Here is an 18,035-nt window from a genome sequence, read left to right on the forward strand (position 1 = left end):
ATAATGACAGGGGGGGTTGTGCGTGAGATCGAAGACTTCGCTTTTATTAGAGAATTCCATGTTCATACCTAAGACAAACTTCAAACACAACACGTACAAAAAAATTAATAAAATAGAACTTTCTGTTGTTGCTTTTGCATCCTTTTAGGTAGTACTCGTTCTTTCAGTAGATTTTTCCTTTTTTTAAAAAAAAAAAAAAAAAAAAGAGGCAAAAAAATCACCCCAAAACTAATTACAAAGACCCCAGGGCTTGATTAATTTACCAAAGGAGAAAAAAATAAAGGAAAAAAAAAAAACAAACCTATGTCAACCGTGCATGAAACATTTTTACAAAATTAGGACAATAAACACCCCAAATGACATATATTGCAGCACTTCCATTAAATACAAGAGTTAGCAGATTACTAACAGTGACACCAAGGGTAGAAACACGGCTAGGAGTCCTTGTTTTTTTTTTCTTTTTTTTTTTTGTGCCTTTTCTCTTTCCCTTTCTTTCCCTCCTTCTCTCGCTCTCTCTTCGCTTTTTAATTATTATTATTATTATTTCATTTCGAGGGGGAGGAGGGGGGCGGAGTGGGAGGGAAGGGAGGTCTAGGAAGGGGAAAAAAAAAAAGAATTCCAAACGCAACTAGAAGCCTGATTTCTTTTGTTTTTTGCTGGACACGACAGATCACTGGGAATACGAGTCCATGGCATTGGTGGCCCAAACTTTCCGGCTGTTGCCGCTGCTGCAGAGGGCTTGTCCCACCAACGTGCGGGTTTTCCCTGTCCCCGCAGCCAGCCCACACCCCCCTCATCCTCTCGGCTCTCACACTCCCTCACTCACTCCCTAATTTCTCCTTCTTTTTTTTTTTTTTTTTTTTTTTTTTTTTTTTTTTTTTTTTTTTCCTGCGTGCGTTTTTTAAATAATACTTTTCACTCCGCCGTTTTCTCCTCCTCCTCCTCCGCGCTCAGTTGCGAGGAGTTGAGCAGTTTGTTCTCTTTTTTCCACTTCATGCGGCGGTTCTGGAACCAGATTTTGATCTGCCGCTCGGTCAGGCAGAGGGAATGGGCGATCTCGATCCGCCGGCGCCGGGTCAGGTAGCGGTTGAAGTGGAATTCCTTCTCCAGCTCCAGCGTCTGGTAGCGGGTGTAGGTCTGGCGGCCTCGACGGCCGCTGGGCCCGAAGGAAGAACCTGTGACACCCGCGGGAAAAAAAAAACAGGAGACAAATAGGAGACACGTAGGAGACAAATAGAGGAAAAAACAAGGGGGGAATAGGGAGGGAAGGGGGGGAGGAGAAGGGGAATAAAGGAGAGCAAAAAGAAGGGGGAGCCCCGAGGTTTGGTGGGGCCGCGGGGATGGCGGACAGGGCTGTGTGGTCGCTCCCTGCCCTCCAAAGGTTTTGGCCGACTCCAAACGGAGCCCTGCGAGGGTCCCCCGGCCGGGCCGCGGCCGCGGAGGAGCCGCGCAGGGAGGGGGGTTAAGGCTGCGCTCGCCGGGCTGGGCAGACAGGGCGAGATCTATCTTAGCCCGGCATGAAAAATCGCAAGGTGTTCTCGGCATCCCCCCCCCCGCCCGCCCTCGCTATTTTCCACCCTACCGGCAACTGTAATAGATCTGAGCATTTAAGCAATAATGAAGTGGATCGATCTGCCCAAACTCCGCATTAAAGAGGACACAACACTTTATGTCCCTGCGCTAATGGACATCAATTTGGAACTTAAAAGGCAACAAATGCATCTAAACATGGGAAGGAGGGTAGTGAGCCTCTATTATTTTTTCTCCCCCCCCTCCCCCAGTTGTTTTGGTTGTTGTTGTTTGGTGTTTTGGTTTTTTTTTTTTTTTTTTTTTTTTTTTTTTTTTTTTTTTTAAATTGTCAATATCACCAGGGGAAAAATTGATCCCAGCAGGCAAAGAAGTCATTCGTGCGAAGACATTAAAAATGTCCCGTTCATTCACTGTATTGGGATTTAAATACGAGGCAAAGTTTTTAGCTCTGGGGGGGGGTGGTGTCGCTGGGAGAAAATACTTCGGCGGTGGGAAGTTTTGGTGCGTGTCAGGAGCAAGTTGGAGCCTCTCGTGTCTCCCAAGTTCCCCGCTGGAAGTTTGGGCTCTAAAGTGAACCTTATTCCTGCTTCCCTCGCTCGCTCGCTCTCTCTCTCTGGCGGTTAACAAATAAGAAAGGGGGGGAGGAGATTGATGTATTTATTTCTGTAAAAGAGTAAACTCACTATTGCAAGAGTTCATCCGCTGCATCCAGGGGTAAACCGGGGCGGAACACTTTTGCTCCTCGCTCTCTCCGAACACAGTTTTGCTCTGCGCGCAGTCCGACTTGCGCGGCTCGGGGGCGAAGGGCACCTCGTCCAGGCTGGGGGGGGCGCACGGAGGGTCCTTCTCCCTGAAAAAGCCGCCGGCCCCATAGTCACAGGCGGAGCCGCGGCTGTAGGCTCCGTTGCTCTGCTGGTAGTAAGGAGAGGAGGTGTAGCCCTTCTCCTGGACGCCCGTGGCTCCATAGGTGCTGGGGTAGTGCCTCAAAGGATCCGCATAGCCCGAGGGATAGAGCGGGATCTGTCCCAGGAAGGGCTCCTGCCCCGCCGCCAGACTCACCGGGAAGGTCGAGTTGACAAAATAAGAACTCATTGGAAGGAGCCTCGCCGTCCTTTCCCGGCTTTATGATTTGTTGTGTTTTATAGTCCAAGTGGTTTAGCTATTAGTAGTATATCGGAGATTGGGTTTTAGCTGAAGGGAGATGGCGTGGTGCCAGCGAGGGACACAAGGAAATACAACCATCTGATCATGGGCTGACCAATAGCAGGCGCCTGAGGTTGCAAAATAGCACCCATGAGGAGCTGAGATTGCACCAGGGACCCTAAGAACAAACCATCCACCCCCTTTTCCCTCCCTTTTAAACAACAGAAATGCACCCCCTTAACCAAATATATAATATCTGCCGAAAGAAACATTCCCGGCGCGCTCGGAGCTTCATAAATAAATAAACGTGTGTTTTCCACCCCTCCCTTCCCCTCCCTCCCTCCCCCGGAGCTCGGCGCGGGGGTGTGCGAGCGCCCGTCTGCGCGGCCGGCGATGTGCGCGCCTATATATATATATATTTACACAGATAGAACGCGGACAAATACCCGCTGCAAGGGGGGGGATGTGGGGGGAGGTCAATTATTTGCATTCGGAAAACTTCAACCCCTCGTGTTCGCAGATCGTCCTAAAATGTCCGGGTGCTTCGCCAGAGTTAAATAAAACAGGAGATGGGGGGTGGGGGGGAAGGAAAACACGAAATAAAAAGTTTTTTGTGCGAACTTTGCGAGGAGGGGATCCCGCGGGGTCGATCGAGTTAGATTTGCTGTATGGGAAGAAATCGGTTTTGACAACTTATTTCGGTTCGTGCTTGCCTAATTACCATAGATTAGCACTCCCTGCTCAGGAAAGCTGCGCTCGATTGAACCCAACCTTCCCTTTGCATCCATCGCATCTTTCCCCTTTCTTGTTTCTGCCAAAGCTCCGGATTGGGAAGATAAATGGAAAATCGAAGTATTTCCTTTATCCTTTGCTAAATCCCGCTCTCCTCCGGTGTCCGGCACCGCATTGTGCCCTCTTGCGTTTTTTTGTTAATACCAAATCTATGCCCCGACCTTTCATGGCTAAAAAAGAGCCTTGGCTTGCGGTCCAAAGCTGAGTTTATTGATTGTTACCGATCGAGATGTCGCTGGAGGTTTTTTATCGAGGGCAAAGCTGCGCCGTGCCGGTGCCTCGGAGGTGCGCGGGGTTTGCATCCCCCCCTTCTGAGCCCGCCCGCCTCACAAAACACCGATTTTTGCAAAGTTCAAAGGCTGGAAAGGACGACAGCGAAAGTCTCGAGCGGTTCCCGGCCACCCACCCGAAAAGCTCCACTTTGCTCCGGGGTTTGCCGGATTCGCTCGCCAGAGATGGGCTTTGCTCTACCTGCGCATCCCCCCCTTCAGCTCCTCGTTTGCCCGAGGTGGAGCTGGAGCTCTGCTCGCCGCCTGCTTTAGATTTTCCAGGGGGAAAATCAAAAGTCGTCGCGCGGGAAAACCAAACCAAACCAAAAAAAATCCACCTAAATTGGCCCCAGGACCGTCCCCCGCTCGTTGGCGTTTTGTCAAGGGTTTGTTTCCTGTCCGAATTTGTGGCCGTCTGTCCGTCGGGTCTGACACGCGGTGAAATGACGCGCCTTAGAACACACATTCCCCACTGCCCGGATCTGTGGCTGTGTGTGCTCCAAATCTAGAATTACACATCTTCCACGGTGGCTGTAGAGCTGCCAATGCGGCTCTCTCTGACCGAGCTTTAAGTATCTACGAAACCGGGATCTTATTACGAGCTAATTTATTTTAAACATCGTGTTTACAGCAGCAAAGCCAAGATTGTTTCATGCCACGGCTGCAATGAACATTTCGACTGAAACGTAATCCTTATAATTCAAGGAAATAACATGCAAAGGAAGTAGTTTTCCACCCTCCACCCCCCTCTCTGACTGATATCTTTTATATTTGTTCTTGCAGAGTTTCCCTTTGTGTATGGAACGGACCCAAACTTACGTAGATCTGTTTTATTGGCATGCGAGGAAAAAAAAAAAAGTGAGATTGAAAGGGAACGATGACTAGAGAAGAAGGAAAAAAAAAAAAAAGAGAAAAGCTCGGATGAGAGCCCGAAGTTTCCTGCTTTGCAGGAGCCGAACAGCTCCCACATCTGATTAGAGAGTTACGCAATATTTGTAACCCTGCAAACCCAGCGATTATCTGGCAGGAGCAGCCCCGCATGCAAATTTTTGGGCAAAGAAATGGGATGTCCCGATAGCTCGACGCGTGAGTACATCCGCTGAAAATGTTCGCTCTCGTATTTTCTCCCACTTCTCGTGATTGCTCTGCAAATACATCCCTGCGAATAGTTTGGGGGAGGGGAGGGGGGAATCTCGGACCCCCCGATCCCAAAACTGCTCATTGCAGTAATTTGTGGTTGAAACAGGCGCTTCACGTGGTTCGACGGTCAGTGTTTTAAAAGAAAATAAAAACGCTCTAATCGAAGGCGGCCGCTTGCTAATCGCTTATTGCTGACATCTTAGATGCGCTATAGACAAAAAAACTATTCCTCTTAGAAGGACGCCCCTATAAGTGGTTATTTGGGGGAGTTTAAAAAGAAAACTGGGTTCCCAAGGTGGGAAAAAAAACCCCAAAACAACCAAACAACAAACCCAAAGCCTGTCACAGTTTTCGTCTTCCGGAGGGTCAGGCCCGCGGTCTAATTGATTTGCCACCTATGATACATGTAAATACGAGCAGAGGTCTTAAACCGCACTAAATCTCCGAGAATTGAATGTTTAAGCGCAGACGCGGTTTCCACTCCCGGCTCGGCAGCTTTTAAAAGTGAAATTTAAAATCTAACCCCCCGGGTTATTGGGGGAGCCGTTTAACAGGCGCCCTCCCGCCTGAGGTCCGAAGTAAATCCGAGCCCGATTTTGCGAATGTATTTTCTTTGGACGCCTTGACGCCGGCTCAGCCGGGAGGGGCACGGACAGGAGCAATAACGGCTGAGGCCAGCTCACACAGTAGCCCTTAAGTTCCACTGCCCTTTGAGGGCACCGACGGGCGCATCTTTCCTCGATTTTTGGCCTCGTCTCCCCAAAAAACAGGTTTGCTAAAAAGGAGCCATAAAATGGGGAACCCAGAAGGTGGTCTAACACATTGAACGGCGCTGGGAAAGGCGGCTTTCCCCTCCTGACAGACATCACTCAGCTGCCAGGGTGTAAATAAAGATAAAGAGAAGTATTTACGATATGTGCAACCCCAGTTCTCCGCTCGGGAAGGTCCCACTTTTTGTCGCCTGGCTTTTCTGGCCGGCGGAGATCAAGCCCACCGAGCAGAGCCAGGCAGATAGATGAGGGGATTAAAACAACACCCAAATATTTCGAAATGCAAACAGAACAGAGCGCTGCTTGTCTGAGAGCTAAAGCCGCTGAGAACTTGGTAAAAAGTTCAGTGCAGTTGGTTCCAATAAAAAATGAAACTCTCTTTTTTTTCATGGGGAGCTGGAATTCCCGATCCTTCTGAAGTGAGAACACAGCGGGGGTTTCCCTACCGAGGGACTTATTGCAGCCATAAAGTTCAAGCCAACACCACGAAAACACTTGAAAAAACCCCTTGTTCTTGGAACTCAGACATAGAGAGACATTGGCAGCAGTGAAGCCTCCCCTGTAATGCTCATGCACGCCCAAAATCACATCGGAAAATAAACCCGACGGAGCCGTGAGCTGCAGGGCTGGAGTATTTAAAACAATGACCCCCGAAGGTGTAAAAAACTCCGCGTTCTCCCCGCGCAAAACCGCCTGAAACTTAATTTCCAGCAATGCAAGTTTAATTTACCTGACTTCCCGTGCAGCGCATAATAACCTTGTTAATGGGATCTTTGAAAAGAAGCAATAATAATCTACCATTGTTCCATTAAAGAGTGCGGCTAATTATTAACAAAAAGGGGAAAAAAGGGGGGGAGGAGGTGGAGGAGAGGAGGGGGAGGCCAGAGGGAGAGAGGGACACTGAGGGAGTCAAAATGCACCCAGACCCAAATATTTCCGCCAAAGCAGCTCCCGGGAAGGGGAAAGGGGGGCTGCTGGTCAAATAATGTGGGGAAAGCAGGGGGAAGGAGAGGAAAAGGCGAGACGGATCATGTAATGCTGGAAGCGAGTGCTGGGGGGTGTTGGGAATTACAGCATGGAACAAGTTAATCATGGCTGTTGCTGGTCAAAAGAGAGAAACTTTTTTTCTTTTTTTTTTTTTTTTCACATAATCCCTGGACATCTCACTTTCTTCGAGAAAATGTCTCTAGTCTAGACGTAAACAGTTGCCAGGAAACTGTGTGGCAGAAGGAGAAAACGAGAGGGAGAAAAGCGAGAGGGAGGGAGGGAGAGAGAGAGGGAGAAACCTTTTAAAATAACAGACGCGCATTGTCCCTTCAAAGCCTACAGTAACTTAAAAGTGATCCGTCGTCTGCCTCTGCTCCCAGCGCCTTCCCCGGCAACCACCCCAAGCCCGCGGCCGCGCCCGGACATATCTTTTCCAGACCCCGGCGAAATGACCACCGCGAGCAATAAAGAAATAAAAGCTCCTCTGCCTTTTATGAGGAGCCGCGAAGCGCCCCCGCCACCTCCACACGCACCGACAACCCCCCCCGAGCCTCGCACGTCACGATCCCAGCGCCTTTTCCAACATCTCCGCTGGGGCTGGCGCCCAACAGCCCCCGAGCGGGCACCTTTCATCTCCCGGGGGCGCGCACACGGCGGGATGGGCGGATGGAAGGACGGACGGATGGGTGGAAGGATGGATGGAAGGATGGAAGGATGGGAGGCGATGGATAGATTTGGGACAGCTCGGGGGGGGGTGGGTAGAGATGCATCAGACGCCCCCATCTCAGCGCATCCTCTGGATGTATTTCCAGGCGCTTTTAGCCTGTGGATAACGTCCGTCCGTCCGTCCATCCATCCATCCATCCATCCATCCATCCATCCATCCATCCATCCCTCCCCGCATTTCCCTGCCTAAAATAAAGCACCTCCACCGCCCGGGGGGGGCCGCGCTGCGGGGACAGGGGAGGCCCTGCGGGGCAGGGACCCCCCCTGCGGGGCAGGGACCCCCCCGGCGGGGCAGGGACCCCCCCGGCGGGGCAGGGGCTGCGGGGGAGCCCCCCGGGAGCGGCGGCCCGCCGACGGTAGATGGCAGCAGACGGCGGGGAATGGGCGATCCCGCAGCGCGGCGGCGGCGGCGGCACCGGGGGGGAGGCGGCACCGGGGGGGGGCCCTGCCCGCCCTTTCTGCCCTTCTTATTCCCTTCTCCTAAACAAACGAGAGGCAATGCCGGGAGGGGAGAGCGGCCAGGAGCAGTTCAGACCCCCCCGGTCACCATCAGACCCCCCCATCCCGCATCCAGCACACGCGGGGGTTTCTCGGGTCCCCGTCCCGCCCGCACCGAGGTGCGGGGTTTCCACAAGTGGTTGCCCGGCGTAAAACCGGCATAAAAGCATTTCGGAGCGAGGTTTACAAACTAAATTATTGATTTCTAATCCCCCCCCTTACGAATAGGAAAGAGAAAAAGCCGAGTGAGGAGAGATCGGGGGGGAAAAGGGAGAACAGGCGGTTGAACCCGCGTTCATTTTTTTTTTTTCCCGCCCCGTGATTGATGAAAAATGTAACAGGTTCGGGAAGAAATGGCTTTTAAAAATGTCTTTCTGTTTATTACTTCCACGGCTCGCGATCATTTACTCTTGTCCGCACGATATTCAGGCGCAGTCAGTTTAGATGAGATAAATCGTCACGTCATAAAATGGTTTATGCTTAAGTAATGAATCTCCTCTTGCTCAATCTCGCTACACTTGCACAGGCTCTTACATTATCTTATTTAAAAATCACCTCGTAACGGTAGCAATTAGTTCTACATTTCAAAATATATTGAAATATTGCGAAAGAAAAAAAAAAAAAAAGACATTTAAAATGACGGGCATCTCCGGAATAATATTTTCCTAGAGGAAGGCAAACGTTAAGGTATCGGACAGGAAAGGAGAGGGAGATTTGCACATAACCCGGTGTGGAAAAGCCCCGACACACCGCGGGGCTGAAACCCAAGCCGGTACTCCGGTCGGGAAAGCCGTAAAGCCCCTTAACACTGCAGAACGCAATTAAATACGAGGAGGTTTTATTGCATCGCAACGTCAGCTTCATTTGGGAGTTAAAAAAAGAAATTACAATGAGAGCGCTGCGCTCTGGGTTGGCTTCATTCTTCTTATTATTTTTTTCCTCTCTTTTTTTTTTTTTTTAATTCCCTCTTTTCTTTTTTCTTTTTTTTTTTTTTTTTTCTTTTTTCTTTTTTTTTTTTTTTTTTCACCAACTGATTTCCAGAACCTTAATTCCGGGGACTGCCGCGAACTGCCCTCGCCGAAGAAACCACCCACATAATAATGACCCTGGAGAGCAACGCAAAACCCAACTGGCTTCCACACAAACTTCGCCAAATTACTGGGCTCGCCTCAAGACAGGCAAACTGGCAAGAGATTCTGCGAGGGGGAACAAAATAAAACGCGACAACTGCCCACAAAGGGTTTGGTATTTTTTTAAAGGCGCTCTCTAAAAGCCTCCGTCACCGAGCTACTGCAAACCCCTTCATTCCGAGCCTACTGTCTCCAGGTGACCTTACAGGCTTCATTTTTATCCTTCCCACACCGTTATTTCACTCTTCTCTCTCTTTCTTATTTCCCTTCTTATATTTTCCCCCTCTGCTTCCGTTTCTTTTCCTTTCTTTCTCGTATTTTCCTGTTTTCTTTCGCTGTTTCTTTCTCTCCTTCTCTCCGTTTCTTTCTCTCCATTCTCCTTTTTCTCTCCCCGTTCCCTCTTTCCCTCACCTTTGCCTTACACATTTGCGGGGGAAAACAGCACTGGAACAGATTTCCACCAGCCCAAATTTCTTCCAGTGCCTCCCTTCTTCATCACCCCACCCTTTTCTTTCTCTCCCCCCCCTCCCTCCCCGGGCAGAAGGAGATGGGGAAGGAACCAGAAAAGGCATCTTGACAAACGCGTTTTCTCGAAGGAAAAGGAAAAAAAAATTAAACGAAGAGAAACGTGCGATTCCCTTACCTTTTGACGTCCATTTCTGTGGCATAAGGTAAAATATTTAGGGAGGGAGAGACAGCGTTTGCTTATCTGTTAGCTGACAAATATTGTCCCAACCTGAGAGCCGTCGATCGCCTCTCTGACTTGTGAGAGCTTCTTGCATTTCTGTCATTTGCATAGAAAATGGAGTAACTTCCCTCTGTGAAAAATGATCGCCTCCACTCCGTCCAGAATCTCCTCTGCCCTTCCATTATTACTGAGATTCCAAAGCAGCGGGCCAATTAACGGAGGAAATTTTTTTTTTTTCTCTTTAAAAATATTAACGATAATAATAATAATAATTAAAAAAAAAAATCCTATGTAACTGTTCAGCTACGCGTGTGTGTGCGCGGAGGGTGGGTGGCTCCGCGTGCGTGTGGATGTGTGTTCACATCCCCCTCCCCTCTCTCCCCTGTTTTAGCCCTATCGAGCTTATACACAAAAGTAAAAAAATGTAAAGAGGCGAGAGCCCTATAGAGGACACTGATCCGACCCAAGGTGCAGCGGACAGAAGAATGGTGCAATATAACCACATGGGAAATAATAAAAAGTTCATGTTCACGGTTAGCAGTCCACATGACCGGCTCTGGCCAATCCCAGAACCCAGCCACTCATAAAGTTCTATCACAAAGTTGTAAATTTTCATAAAACAACAAGGAATTTATTGCATTTCTTCATGACCGGTTTAACAGCAGTCTTTTTCTTAGCCGCCATCTTCTTTTTTTTTTTTTTTTTTTTTTTTTTTAAAACACAAAAATAAAGGAATAGAAAAGGGGTTCGGGGATTTTTTTTTTACACCCCCCCCCCCCATTCCTTGGTTGGATGCGGGGCCGGGGGGGGGGGGAAGGAGAAATAATCGAATATCTCCTCGCGCTGTGAACAATAAGAGCCCCCCCAGAATAAGGAGCTCGAGGTTGGGGTTGGCTTTCGAGCGGGGAAAGGCACAGTAAAACAGTGGGCTTCGCCGCCAGTTTGGATGGCTCTCCCCTTTTTTTTTTTTCCCCGCCGTTGGGATCCTTTCTGTCGAAAGGGGCAATCAGGAGGTTTCGGGGAGGGGGGAAATAAAGGCGATAAAAGCGTGGTCGGGGTGCCCATGCCCCGGGCAGAGCGGGGCCGGAGGGGTTCGTGCCTGCCCGGCTCCCCACGGCCAAAAACCCCCCCGGGGACCCCGCCCGGGTCCCCCCGCGACAGCTCGGGGCGGGGGGCGGGGGGTGCCCGGCCAAGGTGGGTGACCCCACCCCTACACCCCTGCCCTGCCTTTAGCCCATCGCAGCGCCGGCACCACCCGCGGCGCCTTTTTGCCTTGGAATTCTCCCCCAATTCCTGCTCGCCCCCCAAGCGCAGGAGCGAGCAGGAGGGGGGGGGGGCGGGAAATTTCTGGAATCGCTTCTATTCCCCCCCCCCCCCCTCCTCCTCCTCCTCCTCCTCCGCGCCGTGCACCCAGCGCTCCCTCCAAGTGCCCGCACCAAGGGGGAAAAAAAAAAAAAAGGAATATTTCCCTCATTTTCCCTTCCAGCGGGAATTTCGGGGCGCCAAAAAAAAACCCAAAAAACCCGAGAGCCGCTGCTCTTGAATAACGGGGCTTCCCATGATCGGGATCTGCGGCACACGCGCGGGGGCTTTGACGTGGCACCTTCATTTGGGGTAAAAAAACCTGCCCGAGGACGCGCCTTCACTCGGGGCGTGAAGTCATCGGGGCGGGTGGGTGGCGAAAAAGCAGAGAGGGAAGGAGGGAAGGGGGAAGGAGGGAAGGAGGGAAGGGGGAAGGTGGGAAGCTGCCACCGCCAAGTCCTTCCAGAGCCGGCCGCTTTTTTTTTATTCCCCCCCTTCCCCGGGCATCTTTTTTTATGGAGTAAATTCCGTGGAGCCTCCGCGGGAGGATCCGCGTCCTTACTGCGATGTAAATAAACAGCGCTGGGAGGGGGGGCGAAGGAGGCGGATGATGCTTAAATTTACTCAATTTACTCGCCTTTTGTTTGGCGTTGTTGATTTTTTTTTTTTTTACGCCCCCCCCCCCCCCCTCTCCCGGCGTTTAATTGCTTTAATTTATTTTATGCGCGCTTTGATGCTAAACGTTATTTGGCGCTAATGAAAAGAGTGGCGGTCCGCAGTAAAGCCGCTGAAGGGAGGAGGGAGAACCTTAAAAAAAAAAAAAAAAGGAAAATAAAAAGAAAATTACCGAAGGCGCGGTAAAACAGGTTTTCTGTAAATTAGTTACGAGAAGAAGAGAATTAAAATAAGGAGCGGAAAGGCTATTTGGGCTGATTCCGGGCTCTTTACGTTCCTCCTTTTCGCTCTTACCTTTCTCAGTAGCAGCACCAGCGCAATCACAAGGGAGGGACAGAAAAGAGACCAGCCCGCATTTCGAGAGCCCCGAATATCCGTTATTTCTCGGTATATTCGCCAAATCTACGGGAAAAAAACTCCAATATTTTGAACGGGTTGTCCGTCTCAAAGAAAAGGATTGAAATTTAGGGGCTAGATGGGGGTAAAAGGATGTTTTATCCCATTTATTTTGCACGGGGGAAAAAAAGGTACTTCAACCCCCCGTGTGTTATCTTTAATAAGAAAAGGGGAACGCAGCCAACGCCTTGGTGGATTACTGGAGATTTCCGTTTTATTTCGAAGAATGATAATCACAGACAAGGAAAATAATAATAATAATAATAATAAAAAAAAGCAACGCGTCGCCATTAAATAATTTGCTACTTTGATATACAACATTTTACGTAGCACGATATTAATTCCTCTTCTTTTTCCTTTTCTTATCTTTCTTTTTTTTTTTTCCTCCCCCCCCTTAGAGACTTGAACAACGAAGGAACCCAGGTAAAAATATACACAGACAAAAGAGCATAGCAAGGAGAAAAGAACCACAGAGGTTACAGGGAGAAGGGATAATAATAATCCATATTCTGTACAGGACTATATAGGCTAAGTGTGATTTGCATTCAGGCTTTCAGGTCACATTTTCTAAATTAAAAAGGTGCTAAAACACGACCACGTTACTTCTTTACCAAAAAAAAGTACACAGCGAAGTACAAACGGAGATTTACAAATTACCGGTACTAGAGGAAGGCTCACATAGAAAAATGTGTCTATTCTGACTCTAAAGCCACATTTAATAGGTAGATATTCTATTGTACAAAAAAAAAAAAAAAGACTTTAATATAGGTAGTATTTTTTTCAGTGTCAGGAAACACGACGTATCACTCCTAGGGTTTTGAATTCTTTATGCGCTTATCATTTCTCTATTTTTATACATAGTCTTTTTTTTTTTTTTCCCGTGCGTTTCGCGCCCTCTTCTTCCCGCCCGGGATTCCATCCACGTTTCTGCATCCACCTCTCTCGCCCCTCTCATTCCTCCTCGTCGTCCTCCGCGTCTGGTTTTTCCTGGCCGCCGGAGCCGGAGCAGGCGGTTTTATTCTCTTTTTTCCACTTCATGCGCCTGTTCTGGAACCAGATTTTGATCTGTCTCTCGGTGAGACACAGCGCGTGGGCGATCTCGATGCGTCTCCTCCTGGTCAGGTAGCGGTTGTAGTGGAACTCCTTCTCCAGCTCCAGGGTCTGGTACCTGGTGTAGGTCTGGCGGCCGCGTTTTCTGTCGGTGCCTGGGAAATAAAGGCAGATTGGGGTCAGCCGGGGGGTTGGGGAGATGGTTTTGGGGCTGCCGGTGCCCTCTGCTCTCTCGCTTTCGTCTCTGGGTGCAGCCTGGCGCCCACCCAGCCCCTGCAGTGCCACGAGGGGCAAAACCCTCGGAGGAGCTGCACCACCTGGGCCAGCCCTTCTTTTTTATTTGAAATGTCAACTCCTGCTGCTCGAGGTTTTCCCAGCTCACCTTCTGTGTCCTCAGCCCCCCAAACCACCCCAGCTTTAACTTCCTTTCGTCCTGGGAAAGCGTGCAGTGCTTTTTTTATACGTGTGCCCGTGCGCGTCTCTGAGCGAACAACAAAGTTCAGAAAGTTTCCTGCCCTGCTATCCCCGGTCAGACTCTGAGTTCCTGCTTTAATTTCAGCTTAGACACCAGAAAATCGGGATGCTTGGCGAATAAATAGAGAAATACGGTGGAGCAGAGCGACAGAGACATCTGCTACCTACAGCAATCCAACTATTTGTCCTCTCTTAAAGCTGTCATCAGGATGCCTGCTTGGAAGGTGTGTGATGGTCTTAATCATTTCAGGGGATGTTTTGGGCCCAGGGGTGACTTCTGGGGCTCTCAGAGAGGCTTCTCCCGCCCAGGCTGCTCTTTTTGGGGGGTGTGCAGACGAGAAGTGACCCAACACTCACCCCGGGCCCCCCAGCACCCTCCAGCCGCCTGCGAGCGGGGTTTGGAAAGGGCCCAGCTCCTGATTCTCCCCTCCACCCGACATTTCCTGGAGTCTGATTGGAAATTATTCTACAATATGGTGTTTGTGATCCTGGCTCTGTGTTCCGTGTAAATGTTGTGTGTGTCTGCAGCAGAACACGTTCTTTCCCAGGGCAGTGGGGATGGTGAGCAACCCTCGGCCTCTCCTCCACACATTCCACCGGACTCCTCTTCTTCTTCTCCCCTCTTTCCCCCCCACCCCAGCCCTCTTTCTTTTTAAAAGAAGAAAAGATCCAGTCATTAAAAGGAGAGGAGGGAAAAAAAAAAAAAGGCAAAATAGCCAGGCTAGCTGTAAAGTAAAACTGTGCAGGTCGTGGAATGCGGGTTGTAAAATCCGCCGAGGGAAGAGCCATAAACTGCTGCTGAATAGGGATGACAACTCTATCTCTGCTCGCTGATGAAATTCCACAAGCGGGATCGCACAGTGGGCATGGAGGAGCCCTGGGAAAGGGGGATGGGAGGGGGGACCCCGCTTTTACGACCCAGGCCGGGTTTTTCTGGTTTTAGGCTCAGCAGATCCCGGAGCATCCAGGGCTTTTCCGAGCATTCGCCCCCTTTCCAAACCATCTCCAGGGCTGATCCTCGCAGAGTCACGGGCTAAAAGAGGGGTGAGCAAGGGGGGGGCTTCTTAAATCTAAAGTCAGATAAAAGCAGAGGTGAAGTGTTTACGACCAGAAATATTTGGTCTTTGATAAATCAACTGTAAAAGAGGATGAATTATGGAGCAGGTAATGGAAAGAACTGACCACCAAATAAGTGTGAGGGTAACTCCTGCCTTTAGAAGCAGCTCCACATTGGCTGCTCGGCTGTTTTCTTTCGCCTCTGCCTCGCAGGGAGGCTGGCCCGCACCCCTAAGAAGGCCTTTCCCGAATTTTTTTTGGCGGTGGAGAGCGTCTCGCTCGCAGGGGATGATGCTCTCAAGTTGCAATCCGGCGGCTGGAAAATGAGCTCACGCCTTCTCCCCCTCTCCCAGCCGGGACAGCATCGCCTTTCTCCCCCCCCCTTCCGAGGATCACACGAGTGTAAACAGCACCACGCGTGTGCTCGGACACGGCCCGGGCTGTTCCCAGGGGGATAAACGTGTCCCGGAGCTCCGGTCCAGCCCCGGAGCGCCCAGTGCAGGAGGGCCCGGGGGGAGCCGGGACGCCCCGGGCCCGCTCCCGGCCAGGGAAATGGATATTTATTTAATGTTAATTGACATTAATACCCTCAGACGGAGCGCGTCGGTGACTGAAGGCGGAGGGTTTGAGACCCGTGTGCGGGGGCAGCGTGACCCGGCGTGGGCCGGCCCCGGGGACCCTCCAGCCCCCCCAGCAGGGCCGCGCCGAGCACCCCAAGGTCCCCAAAAGTGCCCTCCGCAACGTGTGATGTTTTGGGGACACAGTTAAACGTGCCCCTCCCCCCCTTATCCATCCCTCCATCCCTCCCTCCATCCCTCCGGATTCCGGCCGGAGTGTCACCGACCCGGGAGCGGAGCTTTGGGCTGAGGAGGGGCCGATGTGCTGCCGGTTCTGAGGGCTGCGCTCAGTCCCCGTGTTTGGGACGCTGTGAGGGGCCGGCGGGCGAAGGTTTCGCCATCTAACAGAAAACAAACCGAGCCTGCAAGCGCTCCCCATCAGCAGTTCCCTCCAGAACCCACGTCTCTACCTACGCGGGGGCAGCACAACCTCCATCCTGTAAATACCGGAGGAGAAGGGGCTGGCCATCATTTCTGCGGCTCCGTCTGTCCCCTCCGAGACAAACTGCCTTTTGCACGGCACACACACGGCCCCGGCAGCACCAATAAATATTTAAAGCTAAAAGGATGGCTTTCTGGGGGGGGGGGGGTGGCGGTGGAGGGGGGGTGGTGTGGTCGCTTCTCTGCCTCTCTCTTTTGAAGATGCGTTTTCAGTGAAACGTCATGAAAGGAGTTGGGGACAATTCCCACCTCCCCCTCCGCCCCCCCCCCGCGCACGCCATGGAATAATTTACACTCCCCCCACCCCCTAACCCCCCTTCCCCGACCCCGCGCTCCTTTTCTTTCGGGAGGCCGGGGCTTACCTGTGCTCCTCATCCAGGGGTAGATGCGGAAGTTGCTGCTGTCGCTCTGCAAATCTGAGTCCCTCTGGTCCGTTTTGCTGCAGTTCTGCTTGGAGGCGTCTCCGGGGCACATCATGGAAAGGTTTTGCTCGAAAGGGGCACAGTGCATGTTGAAGGAGCCGGGCTCCAGGCCGTACCCCGAGGAGTACATGCCGGGGGGCTGGGGGTGCACGGCGCTGCCACTGGAGTAGAGCCCGGGCATGGAGGCGGCGAAGGGAGGCGTGGATCCGGCCCCATACCCCGCTCGCTGGGTGTTGGAGGCGAAAGCGCAAGAAGTTTGCTCGGGGAAGACTCCGGATGGGAAAACCGAACTTGCGGCTTGATATTTAGAAAATAAAGCATTCGCATAATACAATGAACTCATAATTTGGCCGGGTGATTTGTAGGTCGGGACGTTTTAGTGTCGGTTTTACGAGGTACCGTGATATATTACGGAATTAGAGTCCAGATTTACACCAAAAAGGAGCCTTTTTCCTCCCGGCCCTTGTGACGCGCGGGCACGTGGCTGCTGCGGCGCCAATCGCCGCCCGCCCCCTCCTCGGGGGCACGAGACTGTGCGGCTGGATTTATAAAATATGATAAATAATTGATGCGATATAAAACCCTCCAAGATCTATGCTGGAAGGGGTGAAATTGTGCTGGAGTCGATAAGCAACCTGTAATCAGTTTTCAGCTCAGACCGAGGGGAGAAAGAGAGAGGAAAAAAAAGGGGAGGGGGTTAAAAAAAGCACGTTGCTGATAAAACAGCGACTCCCTCTCGGTCTCTCTCTGCTGGAGGAAAAGGAAGGGAGCTCTATTTATCCCTTTATTGATCCCGTCTAAAATTCCCTCCTTCGCACCATTTCCTCGGCTCCGAGCTAGTTTTTCACGAGACTGTACATAATTCCCTCCTCTCCCCCCTTGACCCTCGCTCCCCCCCCCAAAAAAAAAAAAAAAAAAAAAAAAAAAGACAAATGTCTCATTGATACCTAATAGTTTCAGGCTTCTGTTCCCCCCTCCCCAAATGCCATTCAGCTCTATATCTAATTTATTCCAGTGCCACAGGCTTTGAGCTCCGTATTGAGCTGGCATTTGCTTTTCTTGTGGCGAAAAATAAAGAGTGCCCAGATCCCTTGTTTGGCGTGTCAGCGGTTCTGCGGGGCTCAATTACAGGCAGAAGTCAAACCTTCCCAGCTGGCTGATTTGCTTTCTGCTGGAGAAGCAGAGAGACCTTCCAAAATGGGATCTGCCTCGGGTTTGTTGTGGTGTTCTGTTTTTTTTTTTAAAGGGGAGGGGGATGTGCCGAAAGAAAAGGTTTCCAGGCAGGAAAAGCAGACAATGGTGGATGTGCATCTGGGGCTTGCGCCGGTTCTCCTCTCCCAAGGTTATGTGCATCCCCGCGCTCCTCTCCGGCCGAGAGGCGAAGGAGCAGAGAACGGCTCAGCTGCGCCACTGACAATGTGGGTTCTTTTTACGGCGAGATGAGTGGGAGGAAAGGAAAGGAAAGGAAAGGGGACCCAGAGCTGGGCTGCGTCTGGCGGGGGCAGCGGGGAGGGCCCGGAGAGACGGGGAAAGGAGGGAAGGGAAAGGGGAAAAGAAGAGAAAACCAGAACCCACGAAGCAAACCAAGCCACGTTACCTCTCGAGGAAGGATTTCCACCCAGCCTGCCGAGCTGTCAGCAGCCGGGAGCTGTTGGGAACAACAACAGGAGCAGGAGCCATGGCAGTTGCCCCGACCCCCTCCTCCCCTCGCCCGCGGCTCGCAGGCAGCAGCTCCCCGGGCCCAGCCCCGGCTCCGGCCGGGCCCGCAGCCCCCGGCCCGCCGGCAGCTCTCCGGGCAAAGGAGGTCTTTGATGGCCACGGCCGCGGCTCCGACACAATTGACTTTTATTTCCTTTCTATCGAAGTGGTCCTGGAGGAAACGGAGCGGGGTAAAAGAATGATGTCACGGAATTCTCGCTTGTAAACTTT

At 51.3% G+C, this 18,035-nt stretch overlaps 2 protein-coding genes across 2 annotated transcripts; both read right to left on the reverse strand.

Annotated features, from left to right (window-relative positions):
* Positions 1–883: 883 nt before the first annotated feature.
* Positions 884–10,052, reverse strand: HOXB6 (homeobox B6). The gene is made up of 3 exons (XM_027737638.2): positions 9,629–10,052; positions 2,214–2,801; positions 884–1,175 (listed from the first exon to the last, which is right to left on the reverse strand). The coding sequence occupies exons 2-3, from the start codon at positions 2,620–2,622 to the stop codon at positions 916–918; spliced, it is 669 nt and encodes a 222-aa protein (XP_027593439.1). The 5' UTR covers positions 2,623–2,801; positions 9,629–10,052; the 3' UTR covers positions 884–915.
* A 2,418-nt stretch (positions 10,053–12,470) lies between these two features.
* HOXB7 (homeobox B7) lies at positions 12,471–16,568 on the reverse strand. The gene is made up of 2 exons (XM_027737642.2): positions 16,047–16,568; positions 12,471–13,251 (listed from the first exon to the last, which is right to left on the reverse strand). Exons 1-2 carry the CDS (start codon positions 16,447–16,449, stop codon positions 12,998–13,000), a joined length of 657 nt encoding a protein of 218 aa, XP_027593443.1. The 5' UTR covers positions 16,450–16,568; the 3' UTR covers positions 12,471–12,997.
* Positions 16,569–18,035: the final 1,467 nt, after the last annotated feature.

The sequence above is a fragment of the Pipra filicauda genome, unplaced genomic scaffold, assembly GCF_003945595.2.
Source record: "Pipra filicauda isolate LSUMZ 115617 unplaced genomic scaffold, ASM394559v2 scaffold524_size386432_pilon, whole genome shotgun sequence".
Classification (NCBI taxonomy): domain Eukaryota; kingdom Metazoa; phylum Chordata; class Aves; order Passeriformes; family Pipridae; genus Pipra; species Pipra filicauda.

Coding starts and splice junctions, on each gene's coding strand:
- HOXB6 (XM_027737638.2), bottom strand. CDS start 2,622: ATGAGTTCTTATTTTGTCAACTCGACCTTCCCGGTGAGTCTGGCGGCG. Junction 1,176..2,213: donor GCGGATGAACTCTTGCAATA/GTGAGTTTACTC, acceptor CGGGTGTCACAG/GTTCTTCCTTCGGGCCCAGC.
- HOXB7 (XM_027737642.2), bottom strand. CDS start 16,449: ATGAGTTCATTGTATTATGCGAATGCTTTATTTTCTAAATATCAAGCC. Junction 13,252..16,046: donor CCCCTGGATGAGGAGCACAG/GTAAGCCCCGGC, acceptor TTTATTTCCCAG/GCACCGACAGAAAACGCGGC.